This window comes from Geotrypetes seraphini, chromosome 4, assembly GCF_902459505.1.
Source record: "Geotrypetes seraphini chromosome 4, aGeoSer1.1, whole genome shotgun sequence".
NCBI lineage: Eukaryota > Metazoa > Chordata > Amphibia > Gymnophiona > Dermophiidae > Geotrypetes > Geotrypetes seraphini.
The window spans coordinates 142,297,874-142,321,557 of record NC_047087.1 but is presented as its reverse complement, the minus strand read 5'-3'; the positions used below and the strand labels follow the sequence as shown (position 1 = coordinate 142,321,557).

General features: G+C 39.8%; 1 protein-coding gene across 3 annotated transcripts in view; it reads left to right on the top strand.

Moving 5' to 3' along the window:
* ELMO3 (engulfment and cell motility 3) overlaps positions 1-23,684 on the top strand; it is a 298,038-nt gene that overhangs the window by 96,712 nt on the left and 177,642 nt on the right. For 2 of the 3 annotated variants that reach the window (XM_033940764.1, XM_033940765.1), the window contains 3 exons: positions 2,927-3,096; positions 12,189-12,288; positions 19,475-19,626. In XM_033940764.1, the coding sequence (XP_033796655.1) occupies positions 2,927-3,096; positions 12,189-12,288; positions 19,475-19,626 (422 nt within the window). Of the gene's footprint in view, positions 1-2,926; positions 3,097-12,136; positions 12,289-19,474; positions 19,627-23,684 lie in introns of those variants that run through there. The other variant, XM_033940766.1, reaches the window with a different exon arrangement.

Below are 23,684 nucleotides of genomic sequence, written 5' to 3'. Positions count from 1 at the left end.
TCTATGCGCACAGTGTGCTTTGTGTTTTTGTTTTTGTTTGTTTGTGCATTAGTAACCTGTTAAGGAGTCTGCCAGCACTGATTGTCTCTTCCTGCAAACGGTGAATCAGAGCAGTGGATTGATCGAGACTCCATTCACTACATTTCAACTGGAACATGTGCTCTTAATTATGATCTGCATTCTACTCAGAAACAGTCCCAACAGCCCATATTCCATTAAAATATCATTAAGGGCACAGTCCAGACTGCAGTACTGAGAAGCTCCCTTTAGGCATGGATGCCCATAATTACTCCCTTTGACTAGCATGTGGATGGAATAAGAGGTAGAAAATGAGAGTGCAACACAACAAAAAGGGATATAAAGTGATGCAGAGAGCACCATGCAATCTGGCTGCTTTCCATGTCCTTCCCCTTCATCCAAGAGCTGCTGTGATTTTCTCTGGGTAAAACTCTTTCCTAATATTCCTACCCTTGTCACATCAGAGGCAGGACAGGTGAAGTACACCTGGTGAGTTCATGTTAAAATCCCCTCTTGTTCTGTATTCTGTAAACCAAGGTAAAAGGATCCCTTTAAAATCAGCCTGTTCATGATACAAATATTCATCCATGCACTGCAGCTGCTTTTAAAATTGCACTCACCAGAAGTGAGTCTCCTCAGAAGTATTAACCAATCTGATTCCGCAGAGCACATCAGCATCAGTGAAGAAAGACATGGATCATGTATCATCCATGAAGAGAAGGAAAAGATTCATCTCCCTTTATGGTTTCCGTTGCTTAACCATCAAGTGCTCTCAGGCTTCATCTTTGTCAGTATAATAAGCCACATTTCTTCTTCTTATCCTTAGGGGATTAGTTAACCCTTGTTATCTTTCACCTCTGGAGAGTGAAGTTTTCCTAAACAACTGTGAAAAAAATAGATATTGACCAAAGTCACCAGTCTCCGTGAAGGTTCATTAGACAAGGAGCGAGGCTTCTTTGTGGGCGGAAGCTCAGGCAGTTTCTCCCAAGGAGATTTGCACACATTTTCCAAGTTTCCAAGTGGATATGACTCCTCTTTTGGATCCTCAGTGTTACGAGCCAGGTCAGAAGCCCCACTCTAGATTTCTGGGACTGCTTTTGTATGTCCCATCTGTCCAGAATAGCATACCTATTGCACTAGAAAAAAAGATTAGATTATTTTCCAGTAGATTCTTTACCAGTAGGTTCTTTTCCAGTAGATAGGCGTGTCATTCTGGAGCCCTGCCCTGTCAGTTATCTCCTGCGACTGCCTACTGTCTCATTCAGAAAGTTTGAGTCTAAACTGAAATTTTGGATGTCAGTCAGACCTTAAGGTTATGAAGATAATCTATTGCTATAACATGTTGGGGACTCTTTGAGGTCCATAAAAGTTTCTGTTTGGTAAGATTATTTCAATGTTTTGATTGTTCAGATGAAAAGTTTTAGCATATTAAGTTTTCAGAGCAGAACAGAGTTGTAGTTTGGGGAGTTTTCCCGTACCCCTCTTTGCATGTGTTTCTATTTAGGGCTATCACCTGCTTTGGTACAAAATGAAGATGACAGCAGAGCCCTCTGGTGAAGGAGGAGGTATTGAAAACCTGGAATGAATTCCTTCTGCACAGCTTGTGAGCATGGGGAGATTACCCTTCCATCCAGAATGATATACCTATCTATTAGAAAAAACATTAGCAAGATAAGAATCTAATCTCGTTATACTGTATATACTCTATTAACCATGATGGAAATGGATTCCATTTGTTCTTGCTGGTATTCATTTTAGCCTGCTTTCTCCTTGCTTTCTAAACTTTCTAGGACCAAATATTTAGACTATATTGGTGTATTTTTTTTTAAATTTACCATCCCCCCAGTAATACCTACTGTGTTTCCCCGAAAAGAAGAACTACCCTAAAAATAAGCCCTAGCATGATTTTCGGGGTAGGTCTTAATATAAGCCCTACCCCTGAAAATAAGCCCTAGTCGCTGGCAGCAGCAGCGCTTCCGACCGCCACTGTGCACCCCCATCCCTGACCCATCTCTCCCTCTCATCCGAACCGCAAGACAGGAATACCTTATAACAGAATCTACAGCAATCTACACAGGCTGGTCGTTCCTCTGCTGCATCAGTGATGATGTCATCAGCAACGCGGCAAAGGAACACCTGGGAAATAGAAGGCTGTGAAGCAGCCTGTGTAGATTGCTGCCGACGCTGTTATAAGGTATTACTGTCTCGCAGTTCGGATGGGAGGGAAAGATGGGTCAGCAGGGGGGACGGTGTGCGGCGGGGGGAGGGGGTGGGGGTATAGAAAGATGCACGGGGGATGGGAGGAAGGGAGGGATAGAAGCTGCAAGGTTTCTGCTGCACAAAGGATGGAAGGGAGGAATACAAGCTGCAAAGGTTCTGCTGCACAAGAGATTTGAGAGGTAGGGAAGGATAGAAGCTGCAAAGGTTCTGCACAAGGGATGGGAGGGAGGGAGGGATAGAAGCTGCAAAGGTTCTGCTGCACAAAGGATGGGAGGAAGGGATGCAAGCTGCAAAGGTTCTGCTGCACAAGGGATGGGAGGGAGGGATACAAGCTGCAAAGGTTCTGCACAAGGGGATGGGTGAGAGGGGAAGAAAGATGCTGCACATGTGAGGGAGAGAAAGAAAATAGGAATAATTGGGATGGAGGAGAAGAAAGGAGAGATGATCATTACATGAAAAAAATAAGACATCTCCAAAAATAAGACCTAGTGCCATTTTTGGGCCCCAAATTAATATGACAGTGTTTTATTTTCGGGGAAACACGATATCTGTTGAATTTTTTGTAATTAGGACGCTTCTTTCCTTGTTTACTGATTTCGTCTTTCCCACAGTATGATATTTTTGTTTGGCATTGCCCTATGTGGTTAGGCTTCAATTAGCTTGGTCTGATTTACCTTCTTTGCAATAGGAACAAGAAGCACAAAGGCTGTATAGTGGAGCTCAGAGCAATAACCAGGATGTGAAGCTGGATTCTTTGAAAAAGCTGGCCAGTCTTTCAACAGATATTACCTTTGCTCAAGAATTTATCAGCAGGGATGGACTTAAAATACTGTTTCAGATTGTGGAAGAGGGAAATGAGTGAGTAACATGTCATGCATGTCAAATTTAATTTGATTCTTAGGTTTCTATATCTCTTAAGTGGACCAAAATGAAAGCCATCCAAAGATGATGATATGCAAGAAATTTTGAGACTATCCTGGATGCTTCTACAAATATCTAATTAATAGAAACATTTTAATAATAATTTCTGCTACTGCTATTTGCCATAGAACCCATTTTATGCAAAATAGCACACATCAATTCCATTAGCATGTGTTGAAGTGTTAATCAAATGAACACATAAATGAATGAGGATATACCACCAGGTTTTATTTATGGTTACATTTGAAGAAAATAATAATAATAATAACTTTATTTTTATATACCGCCAGTAATCTTGCGACTTCTAGGCGGTTTACAATAAAGGGTAACTGTAAATACAATAAAGAGAGACTGTAGACCTATATGGGCTTAAAAGTTCATTTAAAAAAAGTGTAAGAAACCACACAGTATCAGGATGACACCAGGAGTCAAAAAAGTGTTAAAAAATATTTGTTAAATGCCAAATAGGTGAGTTAGCATTTCACAATGAGAGTGTGGCAAAGTGGTTAGAGCTACAGCCTCAGCACCCTGAGGTTGTGGGTTCAAACCCCACATTGCTCCTTGTGACCCTGGGCAAGTCCCTTAATTCTCCACTGCCCCTGGTACATTAGTTAGATTGTGAGCCCACTGGGACAGATAGGGAAAATACTCGAAGTACCACAATGAGTGTGGTTGTAAAACTACAAAAAGGCAGTATACAAGTCCCAATCCCAATTAGGACCCAACACAGTCCATGTTTCAGCAAAAACTACCTTCTTCAGAAGTCTCTGGGAAAACAATATTAGTCGTATGGCACAATGAATTTGAGAAAAAACAAAAGGAATTGACCCCGAAATATCCACAAAGAAGAAAATCCAGAGAAAACAAAAAAAAAAAACTCTGTGGAGTGACGATGTTCCTAAATGGACTTTATTTGAAAGTGTCAAAGTTCCAAAGGTACACTGAAATCATCCACATAAAATAATTCCATCCACATAAAAATAAATCATCCACATAAGAGCCTTAAAGGACCTAGTCCGCTAGGGATACAGGACCCAACACGGTCCGTGTTTCGACAAAAAGTCTTCTTCAGGAGTCCCTGGGGGTCCTATAAAGTTGAGTACATGGGAAACAATTGTGTGGTGAGCCGGAAGTGAAAACTGCAAAAAGACGGTATACAAGTCCCAATCCCAATTAGGACCCAACACAGACCATGTTTCGGCAAAAACTACCTTCTTCAGGAGTCTCTGAGAAAACAATATTAATCGTATGGCACAATGAATTTGGGAAGACAGAGAAAGGAAGTGCATAGGACATTTACTATGTAAGATAACCGTGCACTGTACAGTAGAATGAAATAAAGTGTTGTCTGTCCAGTGCTACATAGTGCAAATAATGATAAAACTTAAGAGTGATAAAAGCAATAAACTAATTCGAACAGTGTCCTATGTGTGCCTAGCAGAAAGGAAGAAATCTTATGTCCTCACTTCTTGGTTGACTGCTGACACTTAATATGTATTTATTCACTATACTTTCTGGATAGACCAATTTTTCTTCAGAACTAAATAATTTTCTTTCATGGATGGGAGAAAGGAGGGGATTGGGGGAAAGATAGAAGTGGGGAGCAGTTTATATAATTAAAACAGGAGTGAAGGGAAAAGGGAAGCTGTCAGTAAAACTTTTTTTTAGAGTCAGAGGGAGGCAGGAAGGATATTGGACTGCATAGGGATGGGTTATTTATTTTAGTCTAATAAGTGGGGCGTAAGCTAAGTTGAAGGAGCTTAAAAATGAGACCTTAGCCTGTTAAAAGTTAATTCAATTACTGATCACCCACTACAGGCGCTGGATATGGCACCTGCTTTAAATCTAAGATTAACAGTCTGTCCAACATCTGTTCTATATTAACATATAGGCAACACAAAATAGCTCCAACCAACCAGAGAAAAAGGAGAAAGCTCCTGCATGGGAAACACCTTAGGTGGAGGAATAGGAGTAGACCAAATAACTTCCAGCAGCCTGGCATGAAAAATTTATTTCCAAAGAATACAAAATACAAAAACCCAAAATTGGGCTGTGTTTTGGCAGTGAACCGCCAGTTTCAGGGATCAAAAAGCTCTAAAACCAAACATTAAATAACAATGTATATATACAACAATAAAAAAAAATTTCACTGCCTATTTCTAAGATAAGCAGCATAAATCCTGTTTTACTATTTTGGGATTTTGCTAGGTACTTGTGACTTGGATTGGCCACTGTTGGAAACAGGATTCTAGGCTATTTGCCATTCAGTCTGTCCCAGTATGGCAACACTTTTATGTTTATGTTCTTATGTATGCTCAATTTCTCCTCCTCCTTTCTTTCCTTTCTCTTGCACGCCCTACCCCAGACCAGTATTTCTACCCTACCCCCTCTTCATAGTAGTTGCTGTCTCTATTCTCCCCTCCCTAGGTCCATCATCTCTTCCCTCCCCAATCTTGTCTCTTGTTTTTTAACCTCTCTGAAAACCCCCCCTTCAATTTCAACACCCCCCCTTCAATTTCAGCATCTTTCTCTCTTTCTTCTCCATCCCTTCATTTTAGTTTTCTTTCTTCTGCTCCCCCCCCCCCCCCAAGTCTGGCATCTCTCTCTTCTTCCTTCCTCTTCTCCTTCAGGCCCACATCTCTCTCCTTTCTCTCCCCCCCCATATACTCTATATTGCATTCTTCCAGAAGTGTCTGCGATCAAGAACCTTACCTCTTGCCAGCCCTGGAATCCTTTCCTGTGCAGCACAATGGAAGCAATTTTAGAAAGTTTACAGATGTGAAAAAGCTCTTTACACATACAAATCAGAATACATTTAAAGGGGGAGCTGCATTCGTTTACCTACTGGGACACAGGAGGAGATCTCGAGCGCTGCCCCGTGCACCCGCAGTAGCGGCTGGGCCCGGAGGTGCCGGGCAGGCACTGAGGAAGACGGACCCTTGACGTCATTGGGTCCTTCTTCCCTGCTTCTGAATTACTTTAAATTGGTAACCGCTGCCGCAGTCTTTTGGGAGCTGCATTCATTTACCTACTGGGACGCAGGAGGAGATCTCGAGTGCTGCCCCGTGCACCCGCAGTAGTGGTTGGGCCTGGAGGAGGAATCGGGCAGGCACTGAGGAAGACGGACCCTTGACGTCATTGGGTCCATCTTCCCTGCTTCTGAATTACTTTAAATTGGTAACTGCTGCCGCGGTTGCAGCCGCACGGACGCAGGGCATGACCGAAGGGGCAGGTCTTGCCCCTTGGGAGCCCTTTGGAGCAACGAGGAGCCGGGAAGCAGGAGCTCAGGTAGTATAACTTTAATCTGTTACTATGGGTAAAAGGAAAATCAAGCCTAAGAGCTCAACGCCTGCTGTTTCTGGCCCTATGGATAGACACGTGACATATTCTACAGAAATTCCATCACGACCTTTACCAGATATGAATTCTCCCATATCAGGAGCATCGTTGAGTCCCCTCGAAAGGACACCCCCCCTTGTGCTAGCGGGAATAATATGCCCGCTTTATCTACTGAACTAGTGGTATCATCTACTCATTCACATAAACTAGACTTCACTGAAATACCTAAACCACTTGAATTTTCAGGTGTAGTAGCGGATCAACCACTAGCAGTGGAAAAACAAGATATTACCCTCAAAGATTTATGGTTAGTTATTTCTAGGGTTGAAGGGTTTCTCAGAGAGTCCGTGAAACAAACAGTGGACTATTCACATTCTGTGTCTCAAAAGTTTGAGAATGTGGATTCTAACTTAAGTTTTTTAGATAAAAGACTAACTGTGGTTGAAACTCAAAGTGTAGAAGACTTGAAAGAAAATGGAGAAAAACAAACCTAGATCAAACAAAAATCGCTTGGAAAAAAAATCAACAAACAATACAAACTTCTACTAAAGGATAAGAGGAAAACTTATTACACAAATCTTATAGGCACAGAAACCCAAGACTCCAAAAAACTATTTCAAATCTTAAAAGACCTCACAGATACCAAACCCTACACAACCACTACTAATATCCCTCCCCCTCAGCTACCCTCCTAGCAGAACACTTCAAGAACAAAATCACAAACGCCAGAGCCACCCTCAATGTTACCCCACCCCACCTAAACATAATCACAACTCACTCCACAGACAAAGAGTCAACTGCAGCAGACAGAACTTGGTCTCATTTTCCCAATATACAATGGTCCGAACTCAACAAACTCTACAAAAAATACAGCCATGCCTCCTGTGACCTCAACCACTGCCCTTCATATCTCCTTACTACCTCCATGTAAAATTCCGTAGTCTACTTCTACAATGGATTCAAACCAGGCTCAAAGACGGCATTTTCCCCTTGGTCCTCAGCGAAATCATCATCACTCCAATCCAAAAAGACCCAAAAGGACCACCAGATCAGCCATCCAACTTCAGACCTATTGCCTCAATACCACTATACATCAAACTCACAGAAGGCCTAGTAGCCAAACTCCTCACCAACTATCTGGATGACCATAACCTACTCCATCCCATGCAATCTGGCTTCAGAGCCAACTTCAGCACAGAGACACTACTTGGCTCCCTCATGGATACAATCAGACAACAACTAAGCACAGAAAAAAAAATTCTTCTCAAACTTCTCATACCTAACTGCAGCATTCGATCTAGTAGACCATAATATCCTTCTGCAAATATTGGATGCAATAGGTATCTCAGACAAAGTATACTCTTGGTTTGAAGGCTTCCTAAAATCCAGAACCTACAGTGTAAAATCTAACAAAGAAAAATCAGAACCTTGGTCAAACCCCTGCGGAGTACTACAGGGATCCCCACTATCCCCTACCCTCTTCAACCTATACACTGCCTCCCTCGGAACACATCTAGACAATCTAGGCATAACCACCTACAGTTACGCGGATGACATTACCATTCTCATACCTTATGATCAATCAAAGTCCCCCATGACAAAAACACTACATCGAACACTAGATACAATTACGACCTGGATGAAAGATCACAAACTTAAACTCAACCCAGACAAAACCAAATTCATTCTCTTTGAAAATGACAAAATCCAAACCATAGCCAACCTAGAACTCAACTCAATCAACTACCCCATCCAAACCACCATAAAACTACTAGGAATAACTATAGACAGATGCTGTACCATGCAACCGCAAATAAACAATACAATACAGAAATCCTTCGCTATCATGAGAAATCTGAGACAAATCTGGAAATTCTTTGAAAGAACTCAATTCCAGCTTATAGTACAATCTCTAATCCTAGGACTGCTGGACTATTGCAACATCCTCTTCCTCCCATGCCCAACCTCTATGACCAAACAACTACAAACAATCCAAAATACAGCTTTAAGACTCATCTACTCATTGAGAAAACATGACCATATCACAGAAGCCTACATCCACTCACACTGGCTACCAATCCAAGAAAGAATACAATTCAAATTCTACTGCATGTTATTTAAAACAGTTAACGGAGACAGCCCGTCCTACCTGAACAACCGCCTCATCCCAGCATCCACAACCAGACACAGAAAAATGCATTCCCCATTCATACCGCCCCCCCCCCCCCCGATCAAAGAAGTAAAACAATCAAAACTACACGACGGCCTCCTAGCCACTCAAGCAGCAAGACTGGACAACCAGATCTCCAACCTTCTGATGTCCATCCCAGACTACAAGACATTCAGAAAAGAACTAAAGACTATACTTTTCAAGAAATTCCTGAAACAGCCCTAACCTCACGTACTCTCAAAATCACTAAAATAGACAAAGGATCTACCCTTTACTATCATAGCAAGGACAATTGTGCTCCCATTGAAACCCCAGTCTACAAATCTTCTGTTAAGCCTCTTTGTTCTTAACCAACAAAGAAACACCAAAGATCTACTCTTTACCAATCTAGCAAACCAATTGTTCTCCCATTGTAACCCTGTTTATAAATCTTTTGTAAGCCACCTTGAACCGCAAGGTAATGGCGGGGCGGAATAGAAATCCCTAATGTAATGTAATGTAATACATTGCAAGCTGTCTCAGTATCTGATGTTAAGGATTCTACAGTGTTACACTCTAAAATAGAAATGTTGGAAAATATGCATAGAGCGAGGAATCTACGCTTGGTTAATTTCCCAGTGAAATTTTGTTAAGGAAGTTTTTTAAAGAAATACTGGGATTACTCAATCCGGAGAATTTCCCAATTAATAATTGTTATTATATTCCGCAAAAGAAAATACAATCCGACCAGGAGGTGGACCATCTGGTAACAAGTGAAATTAACCTGACAGAGTTTTTGGAAGATACACAGGATGTTATTCAGAGTAGGTCCACCATGGTAATAACATGCATGAATGAGATAGATAAAATGTTAATAATGAAACTTTACTTTAAAAATAGGTTGATAAAATTTTGTGGAGATTTCGTTAGAATTTTTCCCGATGTCTCAAGAGCTACGCAACTAAGAAGGAAAGAATTTTTGAAATTAAGAACAATAGTTCTAGCTCTTGAGGCATCTTTTTATTTAAAATTTCCATGCAAATGTCTTGTTAAATTACAAAGAAAAAGGAAATCTCCCAAGCCCCAAGAAGGAAACTGTGATCAGGGGGAGAGACCGCCCACAGAGACAATCAAAGTAGAACAAACTACTTCACTTAAGCAATGCTATGCAATGACTATGAAAATAATTTATAGAGAGCCCTCAGTCGCACAACCAACTTCCGAACTCCGGAGGACACGGCTGCCACTGGTTTGCACCCAGAAAGGTGTCAAATGTGAAACATCCTCGGGCTCTCTGTGAGTTTAGTGCTAAATAACACAAAAGTGCTGTGAGTGAAAAAATCAAAATCATACACTATAGGCAGTCTCTTCCCCTGAACCAGGGGGGCAAAAGTGCAAGTGTCCAAGTTCAACTTAATAAAGCCAAAGGCTTTATTCAACTTAGCTTCTCTGAAGCGGCCAGCGAGTCACCCAATGTCCTACGGGACTCCGTTTCGGGGGAGTACTCCCCCTTCTTCAGGAACAACTGACGCTGAGCGGGAGCCTGAAAATCATAAGGCAATCAATATTGCCAAGCTGCTGGAGCCTTATGATTTTCAGGCTCCCGCTCAGCGTCAGTTGTTCCTGAAGAAGGGGGAGTACTCCCCCGAAACGGAGTCCCGTAGGACATTGGGTGACTCGCTAGCCGCTTCAGAGAAGCTAAGTACCTTCCTTTGGCTTTATTAAGTTAAACTTGGACACTTGCACTTTTGCCCCCCTGGTTCAGGGGAAGAGACTACCTATAGTGTATGATTTTGATTTTTTCACTCACAGCACTGCAACAATTTCTAATAGCTCGAGAACAGAAACGATTTTTCCTATTGTTTTAATGACTCATCACTGAGAAAATGGTGGATGTAAGATTCCCAATAGTAATTGAATGGTTAAGATTCATCATGAATCAAGAACCAAATTCTTTGTTTTCCTTATTTTTGTTAGTTGGAAAGTTGCATGTCTCCCCACTATTTGTGGGCTTGAAAAGGAATGTTTGTGTTGTATGAATATTGTCAAAAATTGCTGTAAGAAACCTTTATCCTTGATATCTTTTGATATTGTAAATCATTAAATTTATAAAAAAAAAAAAGAATACATTTAAAGAAGTAGCTGTTTTTTACGCTAAAATCACTGCTGCAGAGGCCATCTTGGCTTTCCCAATTTGAATTTAAACGTTTCTATCTACCTTAAATGCCTCGATTTTGTTTATAAAACAGTTGGGATGGCCTCCTCAGGGCAGGATACTTTGGATTCATTTCCTATTTGCAGCAGATGGCAATCTGAGGAACATCCGTATTCCACGTGCCACAATGCACATGCACTTTAAAAAAAAAAATTCCCAGGTAACTTTAGATCTGGGATTAGAAAATATAATTGACAGGAAATTGTGCTCATCTCCCTGTTGTTCAAAACCATATATCTATCCTGTAACTTCTTCTTTTTTTTTTTTTTTTAAGTTTTGGAGCTTGGCTTCTTAATAGGAAATACACTTTTGTAAAATATTTCAAATTTTAGACATCCCAACTTGGATGTCCTGTTCTGACCTAGATATCCTATAGAAAGTTGGGCTTCATGTCTAGCCAGTCAGAAATATTTTGTAATGGATAGGAAAGAAATTTAAAAAAAACATTTAGCTCACATCTTTTCAGTTTGAAGCAAGTTGCATTCAGGCATTCCCTATTTGGGAATGTTCAGCTGAACATGGAATTAAACTCTGGAATTTGTTGCCGGAGAATATGGTGAAAGCAGTTAGCTTAGCAGGGATTTTAAAAGGTTTGGATAACTTCCTAAAAGAAAAGTCCCTAAGCCATTATTAAGATGGATGTGGGAAAATCCACAACTTATGTTTTACTCTTTGGGATCTTGCCAGGTACTTGTGATCTGGGTTGGCTACTTTTGGAAACAGGATACTGGGCTTGTTGGACCTGCAGTGTGTCCCAGTATAGCAGCTCTTATGTTCTTATGTTTTTTTCCTATATTCACCTTTAGATAACCACTTAAATTTATCTTATTGTCGTGCACAGTGGGTCTTTCAATATTTGTCTCTGCAGCCTCACAGCTCATGTGGTCTTCTTTCTCTGTCAGTCTTTTTAGCAGCCTATTCTATTCAAGTGCTTATATCCCACTTATATTGGATTCAAAGCAGGTAACAAAAAAGATATTAATAAATATTGTTAAGAATTATAATTTTGTACAACAGATGAATTAAGATCTGAACTACTTATAGAATAAATAAATCTTTAAACTTTTACAAAAAAATATGTAATTGGATAAGAATAGCATTCCAGAATTTACTGGATTTAAGAATACAACAGTCATCCAGCAAATGCTGGAATCAGACTTGATTCTGCTTTCTCTTGGACCTCTTATCCTATCTTTTGTCTCAGTATGTCTTCTCTGCAGTCTTTTCAGCTCTGTTAGTTCACACGTCTCTTCATTTCTCTGTCCCCTTAACAGCCTCCTCTGCTCCCTCTGGTTTTTACCATAAATTGGTGGTTTGATATTTCAGGATTGGTGAGATTTTGGCTTACACGCTAAAGGCTTTCATGGAACTAATGGAACATGGCTTTGTCTCCTGGGAGACACTGAGTCTGACCTTCAGTGGAAAGGTAAGAAGATTGTTGGAACCTTCCTTAATTTTGGGGAAAGCCAAGGAGGAATTTTGGGAAGCAGAGAGGATCCTACCAGAACAGATTGAGGTGGTGGGTTTGTTTTAAATCATTCCAAAGCTGCCTGACATTAGCATTATAGAAAGTGCATTACGGTACTTCTGAGATGCTATGACTTTTAAAAAATTATAACTTGGCATATCCAGTAACTTTTATAACTGTTATCCTTTGTAACCCTGTGTGGTCCTTCGTGTGGACCAAGAGGACCTAGAGGATAGTGAGTAAAAGAAACAACTGTAGATAAGAAATGTCTTTTCAAAACCTTAATCTTACCACAGTAGTATGTGTTAGAAAGGATTGCTTGAAGTACCGGTATTCTGTTTTTAAAGTTTGTAATCTTGTAACTATAGGATTTACTAAAACAATTACTAGTAGGGTATGTTAGAAATGAGCACTTGAAATATTCTGTTTTAAAGACTGATAGAGATAGTATATTTACTAGAAATGTTACCAGAAGTATATTGATTTAAGGCCTTATCTTAAAGATATAGTGTTTGCTAGAGAGGTTTACCAGAATTATAGTCCACAGAATAAGATTCAAGATGAACTGGACACTGATAGCAAGCCTGTCACTAATAAGCATAATCTTAATTAAAATAGGACTAATGGATGAAACTTCACAAAATAGCTGCAATCCGACATTTGCCACTCCGACAAGCAATAAAATACCTTTCAATAGAGCATGCTAACTAAATACCAAGAGCATGCTAACTAAATACCAAACACAACTCTTGCTCAAGTCAAGAACCCCAGCCAGACCAGATACCATCAAGAAGGGATATACTAGGGGTTCCAGGTGTGATTGTAGAAAATAGGAAGATGAAACCCATAATACCCCACCAGTACAGGTACAGAGATTGTAAGAACCTAAAATAAATTGTATATACTGCAAAATCATTACCAGAGGAAGAATAAAAGGACCTAATAACAAATAGCCAAGAGGGGATAATATGTATAGTAGAGAAATGGGTACAGGACAACGCCCTATGATCTTTGCCCACCTGGGTACAAAATGATCCATTCACCCAGAAAAAAAAACAGAAGAGGAGGGGGGCTTCCTTCTAATGTACAAATCATTCTTTTCTTTACAAAATCTAGACAGCTGTAATAACCATGGTCTGCAACCTTAAAAAACAAGAAAGAGGGAAAGACATAAAATTGCTATTAACATGTAGACCACCAGGTAACTGGAACATGGTAGAAGATAAAATTACTAACCTGATCTCTCACTACACCACCAACAACCCTAATTTGGTAGTCATAGGAGACCTAAACCTACATTTAGAAATACAAGATGAGTCAAAAGTACGCATCTTCCAAAGCTTAATGGAACAACTAGAACTCACCACTTCCCCACAGGTTCCTACTCACAAAGGTGAACAAAGTCTAGCTTTCATCTCACCCTCAACAAATAGACCAAATCACAAGCTGATTGACCACGTTGAGTGGGAGCCAGTTATCTGGTCAGATCATCATCTCCTAAACTTTTATCTAAAAATACCCGGAACAGTACAGACAACAAAAGAAACAAAATACATAAAAATACGTGGTATAATACATGGTATAATCTGTGTGGTACACTGTCAAAGGCTTTGCTAAAATCTAAATACACCACATCTAGTGCATTCCTTCTACCCAATTCTCTGGTCACCCAGTCAAAGAAATTGATCAGATTTGTCTGATAAGACCTACCTCTAGTGAATCCATGTTGCCTCTTGTCTTATAATCCATAGGATTCCAGAAACTTCACCATTGTATGTTTTAGAAATGTTTCCATTCATTTTCTTACCTCAGAAGTCAGATTTACTGGCCTGTAATTCCCTACTTCTTCCTTACTTCCACTTTGTGTAGAGGGACCACATCCGCCCTTCTCCAGTCCTCCAGTACCACTCCTGACTCTAGAGAAGCCTTGAAAAGATCAGTCAACAGAGCTACCAGAACTTCCCTAAGTTCCTGCAGCACCCTCGGATATACACCATTTGGTCCCATTGCTTTGTCTACCTTTGTTTTAGCTAGTTCCTCATGAACACAACTCTCTGAAAATTGATCGGGGTCTTCCACTCTACCATGCCTATTCACATTTGTCTTCTGCAGTCCCACTCCCGGATCTTCAGCCGTGAATACACAGAAATATTTATTAAGCAATTCAGCCTTTTCTTTATTAGTTTCTACATATTCCTCCCCTTCAGTTTTTGAGTCTCTCAATGCCACTTTTGTACTTCTTATCACTGATATAACTAAAAAATGTTTTGTCTCCCAGTTTTACCATGTCAGCTTTGTTTTTTCCATTTGTATCTTTGCTTTCCTGACTTCTCGACCATCCTCTCTTAACTTTTCCAGATATTTTTGCTTGTCTTTCTCTTTGTGCAATCTTTTGTAGTTTATGAAAGCTAACCTCTTATTCCTTACCTTCTCAGCTACTACTTTTGAGAACCAAAGTGGTCTTCTTTTCCTCTTACCTTTACTTACTAGCCTCACAAAAAGATTTGTCGCCCTTACAATAACTCCTTTCAGTTTTACCCACTACATTTCTACTCCTTCCATATATTCTCATCCAGATAACAATTCCTTGATGTAATCCCCCATCTGAACAAAGTTAGTTTTTAAAAAGTCTAGAACCTCTGCTTTTGAAAGAGCCCTCTCTATACTCATCTTAATATTAAAACATACCATGCAGTGATCACTGGATGCCAGATGATCACCTACTGTAACATCAGAAACACTTTCCCCGTTTGTAAGCACTAAGTTCAGTATGACTCCATTCCACGTAGGTTCCATTACCAATTGCTGGAACAGTTCTCCTTATAGAGAATCCAGGATCTCCCTACTTATTTATTTATTTATTCAATTTTTTATACCATTCTCCAAGGGAGCTCAGAACAGTTTACATTAATTTATTCAGGTACTCAAGCATTTTTTCCTTGTCTGTCCCGGCGGGCTCATAATCTACCTAATGTACCTAGGGCAGTGGGGGGATTAAATGACTTGCCCAGGGTCACAAGGAGCAGCGTGGGTTTTAATCCGCAACTCTAGGGTGCTGAAATTGTAGCTTTAACCACTGCACCACATAGGGATACCCCAATCAACAACCAGCATGTTAAAATCACCTATTAGTAAAACTTCCCCTTTTTTAGATATATTCTGACCAACTAAACTCACTTATTAAAAAGTGTTTTTTCAGCATCCATGCTCTGAGAAGAGTGAGAGCATTTTTTTCACCAACAACACTTCTCTGTATTGGTTCAATCAATTATTTTGTCAAGGCTGGATTACTGCAATTCAGTATATTTGGGTCTTTCAAAGGTCAGTCTGCAGATACTTCAATTGATACAGAACACTGCAACTAAACTTATTTTCGGTAAGAGTAAATTTGATCACGTAACCCCTCTGCTCAAGGAATTACATTGGCTTCCAGAGTATCTCAGGGAATTCAGTTTAAGTGCAATTGTATTGCATTTAAGATCCTATTTGGCATTTTTGCCACTTTGATTCCTTTTGACTGGAATGTTCATAGATCTCATCTTGCCAGAAGTTCTCAAATATTAAAACTTACATTTCCCTTTCTCAGTGGTAAAAACAGAACCTTTAAGAGATTTAGTTATTCTTTTGCTTTTAAATTAACTGAGTTCTGGAATGCTTTACCGCTTACATTAAGAAACTTGGGGTCTTTTGCTTTATTCTGGAAAGTTCTGAAAACTTTTTGTTTGCTAAACATTTTGGAAATTAACTATTTCAGCCTTCTCTTCCTTGTCAAATTTATGTATTATGTTTTACATTATTGTAAACCAAGTCGAGCTCCTCTTGGTTGATGACTCGGTCTATAAAACTAAGTTTTAGTTTAGTTTAATCTATCATTAAATCTCTGTCCACTTCTTCTGTCTTTGAAGGAGGCATGTATATCACATCAATATAACTATATTTATCATTTCCTCTTTCCAACTTGATCCACAGTGCCTCTTCCTTGCCCTGTATATCCTGCAATTGTGTGGCTTTAATATGAACTTTAATATATAACACTCCTCCTCCTCCTTTTCTTCCTACCCTGTCTTTCTTGAACAGATTATAGCCCGGTATATCTATATCCCAGCCACTATATCCAACTCATCTTCTTCCATCACTGCTTCTAGATCCAGAATCTTGTTTCCCATACTTCGAGCATTAGTATATACTGCTTTCCAGACATTGCTCCCTTTTCCCATCCAGAGGTATTCAGTGATTTACTTACTTGAGGGCTTATACTTACCCTGTGGTTTTGATCACCCTGCTCCATCACTTCTAATTTAAAGCCTTCTTCAGTAGATTAGCTAACCTGCCACCGAAGACACTTCTTCCCTTCTTTGATAGATGTATACCATCCCTACTAGAATTCTGTGTAAATATGCAACTAGCTACATTCATAGACCAAACATATGGTTTCCACAAATCACAACATGGCTTCAGACCAAGGCACAGCATGGAATCCCTATTACTTGACCTAGCATCTAAAGTAAGATATCAACTCAACAAAGGCAAGCAAGCTATACTGCTACAATTTGACATCTTGGCAGCTTTTGATGCAGTGGATCACTCACTCTTACTTCTCAAATTAAATGAACTTGGAGTACAGGGAGTGGTACTACAATGTTTTTCACAATTCTGAAAAACAGAACATATGAAGTTTGGAAAGATGACAAGAAATCCCAGTAATGGAAGGTCAACAGCACTATCACCTGCGCTGTTTAACATCTAATTGAGAGCTCTGGGAAATAATCTGCCCTCGACCCAGGATCATATCCTCTCTTATACAGATTATATCTTCATTCTTTATATAACTAAAAAAATCCTTTGATAATACTCTAAATTACTTGAAAAATACTATCGATGACCTAAGTGCATGAACGATGAGAAACATCCTCATACTAAACAAATCAAAGACAAGAATATTATGGTTTTGAATCAGCTAGTTCTGTGCTTGGTAGAAAGTTACTGATTCAGAACTGCCCCCAGATGAGAAACTAAAGATTGAAAATTCTTCCAAAATACTGGAAGTTACCTCACTAGTGAAAATTTTTTCTTTAAGATGAGACAACTAAGACCAGTACTAACCCAGGCCAGTAGCACAATCTGTCCTAATACCATACCTGAACTATTGTAACTCATTATATTGTGGCATTAAAGAAAATGAACACAAGAGACTACAACTATTACAAAACACTGCCACCAGACTAATTTTCAGAAGGAACAGGTACAAGAAGGCAAGTCTGCTATTAGAACAACTGCACTGGCTGCCAATGAAAATGCAAAATAGCCTGCATGATTTATAAAGTGATCTATGGAGAAAACTCTGATGGACTACCATTTGATATTAAATTCACACACTCCTTCTTCAATTCATGAGTATCACAATACTTCAAACTACCCTTCCCATCACCTCAACAAGTTTGGTAGAAGAAGATGTTTAAGGGAAATCATGTTTAACAAATTTACTTCAATTTTTTGAGACTGTGAATGAACAAATTGATAGTGGAGAACCGGTGGACATAATATACATAGACTTCCAGAAAGCTTTTGACAAAGTTCCACACGTAAGACTTCTCAGGAAACTACAAAGCCATGGAATAGAGGGGGATATACAAAGATGGATAGGCAAATGGCTGGAGAACAGAAAACAGAGAGTGGGCATAAATGGGAAGTTCTCCGATTGGGAGAAAGTGACTAGTGGTGTACCCCAGGGCTCAGTACTTGGGCCGATCTTATTTAATATTTATATCAATGACCTAGAAGAAGGAACATCCAGTGAGATCATCAAAGCTATGCTGGGCGATCAGATTGCAGAAGGATAGCGAGGAACTCCAGAGCGACTTGTGTCATTTAGAGAAATGGGCGGAGAAATGGCAGATGAAGTTTAATGTGGAGAAATGCAAAGTAATGCATTTAGGCAGAAAAAATAGGGAATATGAGTACAGAATGTCAGGTGCAACTCTGGGTAAGAGCGAACAAGAAAAGGACCTGGGTGTATTGATAGATAGGACCCTGAAACCGTCGGCACAATGTATGGCGGCGGCAAAGAAAGCAAATAGGATGTTGGGCATGATAATGAATGGAATCACGAGTAGATCGGAGAGGGTCATAATGCCGTTTTATAGAGCAATGGTCAGACCCCACTTGGAATACTGCGTCCAACATTGGTCTCCCAACCTAAAGAAAGATATAAAACTGCTGGAGAGGGTGCAGAGACGAGCAACGAAACTAGTAAATGGTATGGAGAAACTGGAATACGAGGATCGACTTAAGAGACTGGGATTGTTCTCCCTTGAGAAAAGGAGACTACGAGGGGATATGATCAAGACCTTCAAAATACTGAAAGGAATCGACAAAATAGAGCTGAAAAAATTATTTACATTGTCCAATTTGACACGGACAAGAGGACACGGAATGAAGCTAAGGGGGGACAAGTTCAGGACAAATATCAGGAAGTTCTGTTTCACACAGAGAGTGGTTGACACCTGGAATGCTCTCCCAGAGAAGGTTATTGCGGAATCGACCGTCCTAGGATTCAAAAGCAAACTAGATGCACATCTCCTTACGAGAGGCATAGAAGGATATGGGTGACTAAAAATTACGCCAGGTGTACGCCTGGCAGGGCCTCCGCGTGTGTGGATCGCCGGACTTGATGAACCGAAGGTCTGATCCGGAGATGGCGCTTCTTATGTTCTTATGTAACTTTGAATACCAAGGACCTCATATATAGAACAATTTCCCAACTTTGACTTCTGGAAAAAAAATTAATATATATCTCTTTCTATAGCCATTGTCCTACCTTTCACCTCTTCCCCCTAACGAGCACAAGATCGGGCTTAAATATGTAACTTCAAGAACTTGATCCAACTCTTATTGTAAACAGCATAGATTCTTTGTAGAGAATTGCAGTATATAAGACACTATATTGTATCATATTGTATAACATTATAGATTTATTGCTACTTAAAGGAAGACCTTTACCCTACACGGTATACACACAGAGAGCAGTATAGCACTAGAGCCAATGGATATTCTGCCTCAACCAACCTGTAGTTTTTGAATAATTATAGCTGGTTTTCTCTGACTTTTGTAATTGACTAAACTCTTTGTATGACATCTGTTCCAGATAGTGAATTATGTGAATAAGAATTTAATGGATGCCACTGTCCAACAGCTCTCGCTGGCCATCCTGGAGAACATGGTACTCAGCAGCACTTATCTCTACAAGGTGGTGAAAAATGATGTGACACTGGATAGGCTTGTCACTCACCTGCAAGTGTAAGTATGATGATCTAGCTAGCTTGCATTTATAGCAATGGTTCTGAACCCTGTCCTGGGGACCCCCCCCCCAGCCTGTCGGGTTTTCAAGATATCCCTAATGAATATGCATGAGAAAGATTTGCATACTTGTCACTTCCATTATATGCAAATCTCTCTCATGCATATTCATTAGGGATATCTTGAAAACCCGACTGGATGGGGGGTCCCCAGGACAGGGTTCAGAACCACTGATTTATTGGAATACATATGCTACTTTAGTGGAATCTCTGCTCTGTAACTTTTAATAGAAGCAATTTATCTCCATAGTAACCAGCATACTGTAGGTATAGATTTCTCTCCTCCCCCCTCAATTTAGTATAGCCAGGGGGAGGAGACAAGGCATACTTTCTCATCATTTGTGTCTCACACATATGCATATACCCAGTTGTGCACTCCTCCCCATCCCAACCTCCCCAGTATCCAGCCTGGATACTGCCATCTGTTCAGTTGCAGCTGTAATGGGGCAGTTACAAAAATGCTTTGAAACATTTGTATGTTGTAATCCTTTATTCTTATTTTATTTATTCAAGCACATTTGTATGTCATGTTTCTGAAGCAGAGACTTACAAAAACTACAGTTGTTCTATCATAATTGTGATAAATAAAATATACCTTATCTAATAATAGAATCAGACCATCCTAATTTCCATTCTCAATCATCAGTCAATAAAATAAGAATTCTCAGAGTCATCATAGATAATAAACTAAGGGCTCCTTTTACAAAGGTTCGATAGGGCCTTAACGCACAGAATAGCACGAGCTAAAATGCCGCACACACTAGCCGCTACCGCCTCCTCTTGAGCAGTGGTAGTTTTTCTGCTAGCGCGCTAGAGCACACGCTAATCCGGTGTGTGCGTTAAAAACGTTAGCGCACTTTTGTAAAAGGAGCCCTAAATTATCACGATCAAATAAATTCTGTCGTTAAAAGTTGTTTCCACAGGTTGTGTATGATTTGATCTTTAGCTAACTTTTTGGATGCTCCCTCACTAAATATTTTAATTCATTCATTGATCATTTTAAAACTGGATTATTGTAATTCACTGTATAAAAGAAAACAAGAAGACTACAACTACAAAATACTGCAATAAAAATAATTAAAGAAAATTTGACCATGTAATACCATTATTAAAGAACGCACATTGGCTTTCTATCAACCACCGAAAAATCTATAAACAGGCACTCATTACATTTTTTTTTTTTAATTTTTTATTCATTTTTAAGCTTTCAACAAGTGATTTATAATACAATCATATACACTCTAATATCACTTTTTAATCACACATATATTGAATCATAATATAATTCCTTCCTCCCTCCCTCCCTCCCTCCAATATAACATTATAATTTAAAATAATTTAAAATTAAAACCCACCATCCCCCACCCTATACTTCAATAAATAAAAGGGGAAGAAATAACTATTAAATATCATCATTCCTTACAGTAATTTGTTAATGGCTTCCAAACATCAATAAATTTTTTATAATGTCCTTGCTGAATAGCTAATATTTTCTCCATTTTAAAAATATGGCACAATGAATTCCACCAAAAACTATAACTTAATCTATCATAATTTTTCCAATTTTTTTGTAATTTGTTGAATGGCAACTCCTGTCATTATAAGTAGTAATTTATTGTTTTTAGAGGAAATTTGACTGTTTTTCCTCATTGATGTACCAAATAATATCGTATCATATGAAAGCGCTACTGGATTTTCAAATAAATTATTAATTTGACTCCAAATAAATTTCCCATAATTAAGTATTAGAGGACAAAAAAAACAGTAAATGATCCAATGTACCAGCTTCAAGATGATAGTGCCAACATCTGTTAGACTTAGAGGAATCTAATTTTTGTAAACGCACTGGGGTCCAAAATGCTCTATGTAACAGAAAATACCAAGTTTGTCTAATAGATGCCGACACTGTACATCTCATCCTCCAAGACCAAATACGTGGCCATTAAGATGCAGTAATTTGATGCTTAATCTCAATACTCCAAATGTTTATAAGAAGGTCATCTGGAAATATTGGATGAAAGCAGGTATACGTACTTTAGATGATGTTATTTCTAATTGTAAGTTGCTTGATTTTTCACAATTGCAACACAAATATGATCTTAATAAATCACAAAATTATAAATGGTTGCAATTGAAGCAAGCGCTCATTACATTTAAAGTTCTACAAGTAAACAGTTAGATTGAGTTATCATTCCGTATTCTCCTTTCTGCTCTTTATGATCTGAGGATAAAAACCTACTTACTGTTCCATCCCTACGACCCATAAATACCAGACGTACCACACTTTTCTCTGTTACCGCCCCCCCCCCAAACGTGGAACTTATAACCTGCTCAGATAAGAGAAGAAAAAAAATCTTGAGAAATTTAAATCAAAACTAAAAAGTTTCCTATATAGAGACGCTTTTAACTGATTAGCGAGTCGAACTTCTAAAATCGAAACAACTAGCCAGACGATTGGAAAGAACCTGGAAAAAAACAGGAGAATCAGCAGACCGTAACAAATGGAGAGCTAATATAAAAATCTACAAACAATGATAAAAGACAAACGTAAAGCATTCTACTCCACTAAAATTAACTCATCTTGCAATGATTCGCAAGGAATCAATACAAAAGAGCTATTCAACCTGGTTACGAATTTATTCGACATCACTCGATACACCATACCCACACACAACACTAAGTTACCCTCTGCGAATGACTTAGCGCTGCACTTCGATTCAAAAATTAAAAACCTTAGAAACCACTGCTCAACAAACGACCCTAATGATCATCAAATAGCTAACACCCAAGGAAATGACATACCAGCAGACATGATCTGGAGCTCCTTTCAAGACCTAAAATGGAGTGATTACACCAAACTATACAACAAATACTCTAAAACTTATTGCGTTCTGGACTCATGCCCCCCAGATATTATGAAAGCGGCACCATTACAATTCAAACTATCGCTGCTACAATATCTGGCCCACAACCTAAAAAATGGGAAGTTCCTCTCTAATAACGGTCACATAATAATCACCCCAATTCTAAAAAATTGCAAAGAACCCTCAGCCCTAATAACCAACTACAGACCGGTAGCATCCATTATCCCAGGACAAGCAGGCAACATATTCTTGACTGATGGGTGACGGCACCGACGGAGCCCCGGTACGGACAATTTTAGAGTGATTGCACTCTAAGAACTTGGAAAGTTCTAGTAGACCGCACGCGCGAGTGCCTTCCCGCCCGACAGAGGCGCGCAGTCCCCAGTTTCTTAGTTTCCGCGGAGCTAAGAAGCCGCGTTCTTTTCAACGGCTGTTGAAAAGCTCTCTTTTCGCCTTCCCGCTCGCGCGGATTTTGTATCGGAAGACTTCTTCCTTCTTTTATTTTTATTTTTAATATTTTTTTTTCGTCAAAAAAAAATAAAAAAATTATTTTTTCTTATTCTCGGGTTCGCCCTGGCAGGGCCTGTTGCCATCATCGAAGCCTCGGCTTTCGATTTGGCAGAGGCCGTCTTTACTTTCATGCCCCCTCAGCCAGGGTTCAAGAAGTGCCAACAGTGTGCACGGCCCATTTCTTTGACCGACTCGCACAACTGGTGTTTACAGTGTCTGGGTCCGGATCATAGGGCTTCCACCTGCACCCGTTGTGCCACTTTGAAGAAGAGAACGTTGAAAAATCGACAAATTCAACAGACATTACTTTTTGGTGCCGAGATGGCTGATTCTGCGGCATCGACACCGGCATCGGCTCCTTTACAATCGGCACCTACTTCCTCGACGCCGCGTGACACCGCTCCGGCGTCGCACCAGTCAGGTAAGCCGGCTAAGAAGCCTTCCCCGCTCGAGCGCCCTCCAGTCACTATGGCAGCGAGTCCAGTCCTGCCGACCACGAGGCGCCTGCGCAAACGCTCCGCCCCTATAGAGGTGAGTGCCTCTTCATCTGCCTCCTCATCCTCTGGGCGTCGAGCGGCACCACAGGTACCACAGAAAAAGAAAGCGGTACCGGTGCCTTTGGACG